The sequence below is a fragment of the Archocentrus centrarchus genome, chromosome 1 (assembly GCF_007364275.1).
Source record: "Archocentrus centrarchus isolate MPI-CPG fArcCen1 chromosome 1, fArcCen1, whole genome shotgun sequence".
Lineage (NCBI taxonomy): Eukaryota > Metazoa > Chordata > Actinopteri > Cichliformes > Cichlidae > Archocentrus > Archocentrus centrarchus.
This window is the reverse complement of record NC_044346.1, coordinates 8,185,484-8,197,933: the sequence shown is the minus strand read 5'-3', so window position 1 is coordinate 8,197,933 and position 12,450 is coordinate 8,185,484. Positions and strand designations below refer to the sequence as shown.

The following is a 12,450-nucleotide window of genomic DNA, read 5'->3' as shown; positions in this document are numbered from 1 at the left end:
CCCTGGGATGGCTGGAAGTAGGGAAAACACAAACTTTGGGATTACTTGAAAAATAACGAGGAACACAGAGCAGGTGGAAAGCAATAAACAACAACACAACAAAGGACAAGGGAAAACGCAGACAACACAAGGTAACGAGAGGCGAGTGGAAAGATCAGGGCAGAACGGGTGAACAGAATTACACTGATGAAACAAGGGAAGCAAAAATATGCACAACACACAGGGAACAGGCTGACTGACAAAATAAAGATGGAAGTGTGAAAACAAGGAAACAAATACACACTTCACACAACACACAGAGAAAAACTGGGAAGCGAAACCAAACACAAAATGCGAGACAAAGGACAAAGACATGAGTAAGAAAACAGACACAGGAGCACAGACTGATCACCGAGAACATAACTCAAGTAAGACCTGAAAATACAAAATGCAAAACCCACAGTAAAACTAAGGCAAACTCAGAAACACAACTGGAGAAATTAAACATTAACAGAACTGCAGTGAACAAAATATAAAATACTGGGCAAAAGGCCCAAGGACCATGACAGATGATGCTCTTTGTGTGCTTTGGGTTGTGTTACTTTTCTGGGTGATCTGCAGCGTTGACCATAAAAATCTTAAGACTACCAGATATGAAAATGTCATGTCAGTTTCTCTTCTGCTCTTTTTCTGCACCACAGAACAGTAGCATCACATCCTTGTTCTCACAATGCCAGTAGTGACAGGCTTTGAGTGAAAATGTAATGAAATGTGGTCATGTAGTATTGTTCATTGTAATACTCTGTACAGCTATAACTATAAAATAATACACCTATCTAAGAAAAGTGATAATAATAATAAAAAAAAAAATCAAAACTAAGTTTACTGTGTCAAATAGCTGCTCTGCAATACATCAGTTTTTAACTAGAGGTCTCTGAAACAAAAATCATAAATGAGGAAGTGATAGTGTTTAAACTGAATGCAGTTTGTCTGCAGAGACTGCTCTTGCTTTTTGACATATTTATGTGTTTGATACAAGTTTGAAGTCTACGACAGTCATGTTCTTGGCAGAGGCTGGATGTTTGTTTATGGGTTTCGTTCTTTGTCTCTCAGGTAGGAATATGTTTCTTTCTCCTTATGATGACTGTAAAAATGATGTTTCTGGAAAGTAGAAAAGATGCAGACAGTTAATAATTTAACTTCAGAAACAGAAGATTCACTGTTAACAGGATTTTCACTTGTTCTGCTGTTATGAACTCTGAAGTGTATCAAAGTACCAGATTTTGAGCCTTATGTTAACATTAAAACGTGGTTTTTACAAATTAGCACAGAAATCAAAGTTAATCTTCACCATGTTTACTAATCACATGTTGTGTTAAAGGTGTTCAGGGAAAACCAAACACCATCTGTGCACTAAAAGGTTCATCAGTGAATCTGACCTGCTCACATCAACGTCCCACTGCAAGAAAGAGCTGGTATGTTGGATACTGGAGTGGATCTGAGATTCATTTCTCTGCAGATGAAACTCATGGAAAGTACAGCATGTCAGCAGAGGAAAACTTCACTCTCACAATCAACAATCTAACAGAGAGTGATGCAAATTTTTACTGCTGCATTAAAACTGTCTACAAAGAAGAGAAATGTCAGCAAAGTGGAATTCATCTCCATGTTGCAGGTACAGTGGTTGTTACAAATCAATAACATACTAATTATTTTATGAATGATCAGTGTATTCATTTTGTTCATATAATTTCTCAGAGCTGCAGGTAAAGGTGATTCCTGCCACAGAGGGACAGACAGTAACACTGATGTGCAGCAGCAGCAGCTGTCCTCTGACTGAAAACCCTGCAGCCTACATCTGGTACAAGAACAGAGAGTTTCTCTATGAGGACTGGTCTCCCTGGTACCAAGAGCTGCTCAGCAGTGAGGAAGCAGTCACATACTCCTGTGCTGTCAAAGGCTACGAGCATCTCAGAGCCCCTGAAGTCTCTGTGGGTCAGTGATGGTGGATACCTCCTCATCATGTTATCAAATGTCTGATAAACATAAATCACTGTTTAAAAGTCAGGGGTTTTTTTGTGTTTTTTGCAGGTTCTCTGACTCCAGCCTGCTTCACTGTGACCTCTGCTAAAGGGAGGATGTGTTCTTCTGAGCAGACATCAGTGGATGAGTCCTGCACCATCACATATCCCAGAGGTGAACTTCTGGACAAACTGCATTTTGAAATATATATTTTTTTATTTGTTAATGTATTTGACATGACAGAGATTAACTGATGGAAAATGTGTTTATCATCTCCCAACAGAAATTTTTATCCAGAGATCTCCTGGTGCAGCAGGTCACAGCAGACTGACCTGTAACAGCAGCTGTTTTCTGACTGACCCTCTGACGTCCTTTGTTTGGTACAAGAACAGAAAGAGAACGAAACAGGAGAAAAAACAGATTTTAGATACTGACTGTTCTCCAGACAGCTTCTCTTGTGCTGTAAAAGGTGTTGAGGATGTCCACTCTGCTGACGTCTGTGAGTAAACTTACAAACTGAAGATACTGGACAGCAACAGCTGATGATTGTGATGCTGTTTTCTTATTTGAAAATCTGACCACAATAACAGAAACACTGTAAAGTTTAATGCTACAATAATGAAGAACTAAACAGAACATGTAAGATCTGATAATGTTTGATTTTGGTGGAACAGTCACAGATGTTAGTAAATCAGATTTTCATCGCTGTAGTTGCAGTGTAATAACTGCAGTATTGAATAAGTGCTGAACTGAATTTAAGCACTGAATAAACTGTTTTATTGTCTTATTACTGGAGGAGTGCTATTGAACTCCCAGTGCTTATCTAAAGACTATTACAAAACATTGATCAAATGTTTTTAAAGATAGTTCAAATAGTTTAAATAAATAATGTATATATAATCAATTAAATGACTTCATTGACTTTTTGGTTCTTTGCTTCTTCTGATAGGTCAAAGTAGAGATCTTGTGTGTAATAATTTTCCTCCTGTGAATCACAGATCAATGTTAAAATGTTCTTGATCACATAATCTTCAGATTATTTTTTTCCATTTTTAAATTATTAGTATTTTTTGGTATTCGTAATTATCACTTTTTACATGCTGTACAGCACTTTGTCAACATCTGCTGTCTTTAAATGTGCTAAACAAAAAAACTGACTTGACTAATTAAGTGAAACTTTCTCTCTGTTTGATCTGTATTTCAGGTGTTATGAATGAGACCTGCTGGAGTTTGAATTATGTCCACAGCAGAATCTGCGCCCTGGAAGGATCTTCAGTGAACATCTCCAGTAAATACTCACATCCTGAGTACGAGCAGATAAAGTCTAAATGTTGGTACAAAGTAAAGAGAAATGCTGAGGAGGAAGCTGAACAGCTGCATGAGGATGCAGATAATGTGGAGTATGATGACAGCATGAAGAACCAACACATCCTCACATTAAAACACCTGAAGAAAGATGACTCAGCAGAATACAGGCTCACAATCACAACAGAAACTGAAGAACTGACACAGTCTGATGTTCCTGGAGTTATTCTGATTGTCACAGGTAATTAGAGTTTGTTTCTCTCAGTGTTCATGGACTAAAATCTCCTCCAGTTATTAACAGCTGTCACATGCACAGTAAGGTTTTTGTATCTCTGGCCCTTCGACCTCTTGCTGCCAGTGGGTTCATTTTGGGTTACAAACCAGTATGAAGGACCATCATTCAATCATGTCTCACATATGTGACACAACCTGATCCATGATGGAGTCATCAAACTTCTCAAGATGTTTATACTGATGCCATTTTATTTCCTATCACAGCCAGTGTTGGAAGGCTTTCATTTACTCAGTAACTTCTTTCTGTGTTTCATCCCTTCCATGTTTATCAGACAGACAGAAAGAAGAGACACTTTTATCTCCACACTAATGTTAGATTATATGAACACCCAAATACAAATAGATAAGGTTGGTTTCTATTGTCCTTTACAGTGAAATCTTAACTAAATCCTGTAGTTTTAATTTCTTAAACGTAATGGCTTTCTCATCTCTGAGAAAATTAAGACAATTTTCTGAGTCACTTTGCAACATTGACACTCAACACTAACCTGCTGTTTATGAGAAGTAGTTGTAAAATATCTCCTACATTTAATGACCAATCTGTGTGTTTCAGAGCTGAGAGTGGAGATGAGTCCTTCTGCAGTGGTGACAGAGGGTCAGAGAGTCACATTGACCTGCAGGACCAGCTGTCCTCTGACTCACAACACAAACTACATTTGGTACTTCAACAGTCGACCTCTGACCCCGAGAGAGAACCAAAACAAACATCTGATCCTAGACCCAGTCAGCAGGGAGAATGCAGGAAACTACTCCTGTGCTGTGGAAACCAGCAAAGATATCAGCTCTGCTCCAAAGACTCTCACTGTCCAAAGTATCACAGGAACATGGACACCAGCAGCTGCAGGAGGTTCTGCAGCTCTCCTGGTTTTAATACTGCTCACTGTCTTCTGCTGGATCAGGTGAGCATCACTGGGTTCTTTCTGTCCAATCATATTCAAACTCTGATTTAAAATCTCTAACTCATTTATTCACATATTCATAAATTTCTGTAAATCAGGAAAAAGAGGACCACCAGTGAGACTCCAAGAAGAGAAAAATCAGAGAACAAGCAGCAGGTACAAAACAGGATATAAACAAAAACATCTCCTCATCTGTCCTGTTTCTCTTCATCTGAATGATCATTTATTCTCCATCAGTAGAAAAAGCTTAAATTGTGCCTTCAGCCTTTTTCTGTCTCACCTACATCATAACTTCCTGCAGCTTTCTCTTCAGTGTTGTTAACCCCCTACACCTGAGCCCTGTACTACAGCATGAGTTCAACATACCCAGGGTATCTTTCTGTAATCTGGATTACCTTACATCAGCAATCAGGATAAACAGTCACATGAAGCTGGTTATCAACTCACTAAGTTAACCAAGGGTTTCTCTGTTCTTGGTATGAGTGCATCCAAATGAAAGGGCTGTGCTGGCAGCATCTGAACAGTCAGTGTACGAGCAGCAGAGCTGCTGATTAAAAAAATACAAGAGTTTCAAAGGACATGTGTCACCTGCTCAAAGGTTTGTCAGAAAGTATATTCATGTACATCAAAGTAAGTGATTAAGTGTTGAGTTTAGAAGTTAATATTTACAAATACATTTTTGTGTCCTCACAGAAAGAAAAAAAAAATGTAGTCAAAAAGTATACAAGGGCAACAACTCCAGTATAAGAGAAGGCAGAGTTATGGTTCGTGTTCTCTGCAGTTGTACTCCTCAATATGTATCTATCATCCAAGATACTGAGGTACTGTGAGCTTGACGGCAGAAAAGTGATCCCCAAGTGTCTCCCTGCCTCTCAGCAGGCGATACTGAAACAGAATTCAAATGTAGGCTTTGTCTGTGTGTGAATTTGATGAGGTTCACAAGTACAAACAGGTTTTAGGATCACATATTAATGCTTATAGAACAATATTGTATTAAAAGTGTTTGTATCCAACAGGGAAAAATCAAGTACTAAACAGCTAAAATTGTGTATTTCTTACTGAGGTTCATCAGGGAAACACAAAGACTTTAGAGACGATTACAAAACTTTACACCCTCCTTGTTAGGACTCGGGCAGGTTGGGATGTTTTCTGTGTTTCTCCTTTTGTGCTCTCAGGTGGAGCAGTGGGCTGTTTTCTGCTGTTGCCTCCCAAGTGTGGAGTTTCCCAGGTTCGATCTGCACACCTGATAATTCATCTGTGTTGTGGACTTAAAGATCGACTGTGGAGCTCAGCCAGATTGTTGCATCCACTGTGGTGGTAAATAGGCCTCCCAGCTTTGTCATTTGTTTTCCAACCTAACCTAACCTGCTCTGGAGCAGTTTAGGTTAGATTACAGAAAGATACCCTGGGTATGTTGAAGACCCTTCATAGTACAGGGCTCAGGTGTGGGGGGGGGTTAGCAATACTGAAGAGAGCTTACAGGAGGTTCTGATGTAGGTGAGACAGAAAACTGCTGCAGGCACAAACATTTCCACAATCAACATTAAACAGTTTCTACAAACATTCATCAGCTGAGCTCTACAACGTGATTTCTCATGAAGCTCTGATAGAAGAATCAGCCAAAGGTTTGATGCAGTTCAATAGAAAGCTTGAATAACTGTCTTGTCTCCTCAGATGAATCTTGATCCCATGTATGAAAACATCTCCGCTCAGTCAGCAGAGCAGGATGATCATCACTATGGCAGACTGCACTTCAGTGAGAACCACACAGCTGATCTCTACTCCACCATCGAGCCACTGCCTGCTCACTGAAGAAAAGATTGTTACCATGGTGATTTAAAGGGATAGGCCGTGTGTGACAACATTTCAGGTTTTCCTGATAAGTTGTGTCTGAAATAACTTCAGTATCACAGCAGAGACACCCTAGTCAGTGTCTTCAACTAGAGTACCAGTTGAATACCAGTTTAAACATGTTTAATGATGAAATGCATGTGTCACAAATGTCCTTTAAAGTAGTCTCTGGAGTTTGACAAAAGTGACTGGACTTCTCTTTGTTTCTTGAATACATTTCACCTCTCATTTGAAGGCTGCTTTAGTTATAAGACCAATTGGTAGAGAGTCCCAGATACTCTAAACCCAGTGGGGGTGTCCTCCTGAGGTGTATGTTGACCCACTATTGTTTAAGTGCATAGTCAAATGCACCAAGGTGTGAAAATTGGCCTGGGTCATTACAATGAATGATTTCAGGTAAAACAATTGTCAGACTTCGCCCCATTCTAGCAAGTGACCTATTGAGGTCACCTGAAGAAAGGTGTGAGTCAGGGCTGAGGCACTTGGGAAGGGAGCTCAGGTCTGCATTGTAAATGCGGGACAGTTGGTGTTGTAATCCACCACCTTTGTTCAGTGATGGTCTTTCACAGTGGACATAGATGTCTTCTTTAACTCCTCTTTCAAACCATCCATCTTCCTGGTCCAAAATGCATTGGGATGCTCAAAAGAGTGCCCTTTATCCTTTAGGTGCAGATGTACAGCTCAGTCTTGTCCTGCTGAGGTGGCTCTTCTGTGTTGTGCCATCCATTTGTGAAGTTGCCCTTTGGGTTCTCAAATGTAGAGGTCTGAGCACACTTCACTGCACTGGACAGGAAACATGTTGCTTATCTTGTGTTTGGGAGTTTTGTCCTTGGGATGGACCAGTTTTTGCCTTAGAGTGTGACTAGGTTTGAAGTATACTGGGATGTCGTGCTTAATTCTTCTGAGTTTCTGATACGCCTGCCACATAAGAGATGACAGTGTTGTTCTGCTTGTCATTCTCAGTCTCCCTAGTTGGTGTCTGACCTTCTTTCTTGAGCATCTTTGCTGAAAGCCCAGTTGGGATAACCACATGTTTTAAGAGATTTCGTTACATGCATGTGTTCCTTTTGTTTCCCTTCTGCCTTAGAGAGAATGACACAACATAGAAGAGCCACCTCGACAGGACAAGATTCAGCAGTACATCTGCATCTGAAGGAAAAAGGGCACTCTTTTGAGGATGCCAATGTTCACATTTTGGACAGGGAAAACAGATGGTTTGAAAGAGGAGTGAAAGAAGCCATCTATGTCCACTGTGAACAACCATCATTGAACAGAGGAGGTGGATTACGTCACCAACTTTCCCCCGCTTACAGTGCTGTCCTGAGCTCCCTTCCCAGACGTCTCAACCCCCATTCACACCTTTGTTCCAGTGACCTCAATAGGCCACAGGAAACAATGGAGCGGAGTCCTAAATTGGTTTCAACTGAAACCACTGATTAAATATGACCCACGCCCCCTTCACACCTGGGCACATGTGTTCACGCACATGATCAATAGAGGGTCATAACCACCTCCAGGGGACTATGCCCACAGGGGTTTAAATACCTGGGTCTCTCCACCATTTGGTTGAGAACTGAAGAAGCCTTTCGGGTGAGAGGTGAAACGTCTTCAAGAAACAAAAAGAAGTCCAGTCGCCTTTTTCAAGCTCCAGAGACTTAGAGAGAATGCTTTCTGCCCAGTGTTGCAGGGTCCTGATCACTATGTTTGTGCTCCAGTGGGTGGTGGGAGTCAGAGCAGGTACTGGTCTGTGTGTGTGTGTGCGCTTCAGGAAAACTTCAATGTAATATAAACTTCAGTAAGCACAGCACAGTCCAGTCCAGTAATGGTAACCTATTATCCCTGGTATCCTCTCTGGTAAACATTTTGTTTTTATCCATTGAGTTGATGTAACAAGTGAAAGCTTCTATTTCTTGGACTTTGATTTTGACACAGGTATTATCCACATATCTGTTTCAGTGGCTAGGTGCTATCCCTTTGAAGGAGCCAGGAGCTTTACTTTTCAATTCCTCCATGTAAAGGTTGGCTACAGTGAGTGACACTGGGAGCCCATGGCACATCCATGCTTTTTTCTGTAGAAACTCTTGTTGTATTTGAAATGTTGCAGTAAGGCTGAGGTCTAACAGTATACAAATCTGATCTGGGGTAAAGCTGGTTCAGTCTCCACTGTCAATGAACAAACACCTCCAGGGCACAAACCCCTCCGTGGTTTAAGTACCTGGATCCCTCCACCAATTGGTTTTAGAACTGAAGAAGACTTTCAGATGGGAGGCAAAATGTTTTCAAGAAACTTTAAGAGCATGGATGACTGAAAACCTACACAGACATACGTCCTGCAAATTACAAGACATGCTAATTATATTAATTTGTGTGCTTTGGGTTGTGTTACTTTCATGGGTGTTTTGTAGCTTTGACTGTAAAATCAATGAGACTGTTTTTGTCAGAAATTAAAACATCAAAGTCATCGTGTCTGCAGGCTTCTTTCAAAATATGAAAAGTGATGAGGACACGCACAGTCCAATAATATGAAAATTTGGTGCTGGGACAAAAATAAGCAAGAAAGAAGAGAATGTCTCCCCAGGCTTCCTGAGTGCCTTCTGAAGGTTCTAGGTAGTACTAAGTAATGGAAGTGGGGACTGAATAGCAATCAGTTTTATTGTAGATTATGGGTGATAGGCCAAGTGGGGAAATATTTTATTTAATAGTGGTTATCTTTGTAATTTTGATTTAATGTTAATAAAGGTGATTAAATAAGTTGTGTGTTTAGTTTATTAGTTTAGTTTAGAGTGTAATCCCAGAGAATGGTATTGCTTGGTGGTTAATTAGCAGCTGTCTGTAAAAGGCTGCCAGTTAACATCAGAAACGGATGCTGGAATGCTGCCCCACCATAAGGCTGCAATCTTTTATTTTGTGTTATGTTTTCTGTTTGTTAATGTTCGTGAATACACACCTTTGAATCGACACCTCATCTCCACCCCAAGCCTCCTATTTAAATTAAGCCATGATGGGCCATCCTAACACAGAAGATTAACAGGATTTTCACTTGTTCTGCTCTGAAGCATATCAGAGTACCAGATTCTGATCCGGCTCGTGGGCACAATCACGGCCCAAGCTCGGATTTTATATGGCCCATGCGTTTGTCAAAAAAAAAATCCACATGCAATTTCTCTTTTTAATTCATGGAGGCAGCACTGGGTAACAAATGTCTGCCAACTTCCATAAAACCTCAAAAAGAAGATGATGGACCAATCATTTTAACTTTTTTCCCCTCTAATTCAGTTAGTTTAAATTAGTTCTTAGAGTGGTTTTGCTCATTTTAATTCGTTTTTATTTTTTGTTTAATGCTTACTTTTAGTTTAGTTTTCATTCATTTTACTATTAGTTTAAGTTTTTCACACTTTGTCAGGTGCATACACTATTGAAAAAACTGTATTCCACAACCAACTGTTCACAAGATTGCAGCATTATGTGCTAAATGTATATATGAAGTTACACATGAATATCACGAGACATCAACAGGGAGCAACAAAAAACAATCTAATAAACTCTGAATAAACTCTTATCTCAAATATGTATCTATCCATTTCGATGAAAGTGGTCCATTGAGGTTTTCATCTTGCTACATGGCCAAGATGCTGGCTCTCTCTTGGAGCCAAAGGAGCTACTTAGAGACACCAGCTTGGTTAGATATTCACTATCAGGCCAGAATTAGTCTTCTGCACTGGGTCTTTGCAGGTTTTATGTATGCAAGTGGCCAATGTCTACTGTGTGTGTTAATTACCTTGTGATCATGTCCCACTGTTTCACCTGCGGTGCGGATGACAAAAAAACCCCTCAAAGGCCCTTGGTTTTTCTGAGTGTCAATCTTTTGTTTTATAATTTGTATTTGGAGCACTCTATTCTATGTTGAGTATATAAAGAAACATTTGATGTTTAATGTATGTTTTTACATTAGTACTTCATTTTACAGATTTTTTAAAGTTAAATCTGAGGAGCCACTTCTTTGGGAGCCGAGCCTAAAGAGCCGGCTCTCTGAAAAGAGCTGGAATTCCAATTACTAGTCAGATGCCTGAGCCACCTCAACTGGCTCCTCTCGATGTGGAGGAATCCAGAGGAGCTCTATTCTGAACCCCTCCCGAATGGCCGCACTGTGGTTTCCAGAAATCTTCTCTTACCTGTGCTACAGGTGGACCTTCGGATTCTCCTCCTCTTTTTGCCCTGAAAACAAACACATTAGACTTGTGAGCCATGAGCTGATTCAAACTGTGCAGTGACAATGCAGTGATGTGGACATGTGTGACTTGTATGCTTTCACTTAGGACTTACGTAGTTGTCTTTGCTGGACCACTGCGGATGTTGTTGGGTGTGGAGCAGCCTTTCCTCCTCTGCCTGCTCATAATATTTTGCCTGTTCGGCCTTTGACAGGGACTTCCACTGTGGACAGAAGAACACACTGTCTGCATCCACACTGCTACTACACATAACTACAGGACAGGTGGTACACATGCACAAATATGAGCATCAAACATGAACAGATGCATAAATCTATGCAGAGTTACACACTTACCCTCTCTCCCACGACAGCATTTACTGCTGCACTCCTGCTGTTGGTCAGTTCAGCCTTGACCTTTGGCCTCTGCTCCTTCAAAAACAGCATGAAGGCATTGGGTGGTTTCTTCCCATACATCCGGTCCTCATCATCCTGCTGCTCATGACGCTTCCTCTTTCTACAATAATAAAACACAGATTAAGAGCACAAGTTACCACTGTGTACAGCTGTGGGGAAGTATTTTAAAAACACAAGTAAAGCTGAAAAGCTGAATCTAAGCTCCGTTAAAGGAGGCTGATTACAATAATTCATCCAGACATGTGCAGATAAATGACAGATACTGCAAATCATGATCCAGTCCCACTGAAAAAAGTCTAAAAAGCAGCAGAACAAACTTACTTTGGAGTGGGTGCGTTGACAAAGTTGCACACAACACACCGTTCCTACACAGATACAGAGAGACAGATATGAGATAATGAAGATACAGATGTTCAGCAGCTGTGTTCATATGTGTATTTGTGTGTTTTACTTACAGTACTCCAACAGGACGCAGGTACTGGGTCATGGAATCAGGAATCTGGAGGACACTGTTACACTGGAAACACAAAGCACAGAACAGGTGATGAGACAAGCTGCAATAGTATCATTTATCCATCAGGTGGCAGAATTTATCCTCTCTTTAAGACTTCAACACTGAAACTGAACATGTGACATCTGTGAGATGAAAACACATCTGGAGGATTGAAATATGGCAAATAACCAATTGTCCCTGAATGTCTGTGCTGAGGCTCACAGAGGTCAGTAATATGTGGAAGAGCACAGTGTGAGAACAGGAGCTTACTGGGTTTGAAGGAGCAGCAGGAGGAACAGCGGCTGCTGTGAGGACGCCGTTTGCAGGCCACTGATTCTGCAGGTTCTGTGGAGGGAAGGAGAAGGTTCAAAATCCATAATACTGACACTAACAGCACTCTGTGCTGTTTGTGTAGAAAAATACAAAGTCTATCTGTTTTGATCCTCTTAGAATGGGACTGACATCTTGTACATCACACAGAACTAAACTATGGACTAGTATTATGTGGGAACGAGGTGTACGTACCAGCTACATCAATTAGTTTTAAAGTATTTAACTAAAACTTTAAGTATTTAAATAAAGATGTCAAATACATTTAAAAGTGTTGTATTCATAAACTAACTGAAACGAAGTCACAGTTCTTACTTTGTACTTTGTTATGTAACAGGATCAAAGTCAAATATAATGCACTGGTACACATGCAGGTACCCAGTTATACATAATTACACAATATATTGATTTGTTTTCAGTTAAATATATGAGTACTTATAATCTGTTGCGGGTTTGATTTTTAGCTCAATTTCAGCTATTAAAATATTCAAATCTGTGGTTTGATAACTGAACGATATTGCAGAATGAAATATTGTACATTTAACAGCTGTTGTGACTCTGCAGATTAAAGTTTTACAGGGATTCCTGTGACAAACTAATATGATATGATGCATTTTTGGAGATTAAATCATCCCAAAAGTGGATTAATTTGT

The 12,450-nt window shown here is 40.2% G+C and overlaps 1 protein-coding gene across 1 annotated transcript; it reads left to right on the top strand.

Moving 5' to 3' along the window:
• Positions 1-1,476: 1,476 nt before the first annotated feature.
• LOC115779242 (uncharacterized) lies at positions 1,477-6,578 on the top strand. Its single transcript, XM_030727829.1, has 8 exons — positions 1,477-1,654; positions 1,738-1,974; positions 2,071-2,175; positions 2,285-2,500; positions 3,206-3,547; positions 4,154-4,499; positions 4,598-4,655; positions 6,174-6,578. Exons 1-8 carry the CDS (start codon positions 1,522-1,524, stop codon positions 6,309-6,311), a joined length of 1,575 nt encoding a protein of 524 aa, XP_030583689.1. The 5' UTR covers positions 1,477-1,521; the 3' UTR covers positions 6,312-6,578.
• Positions 6,579-12,450: the final 5,872 nt, after the last annotated feature.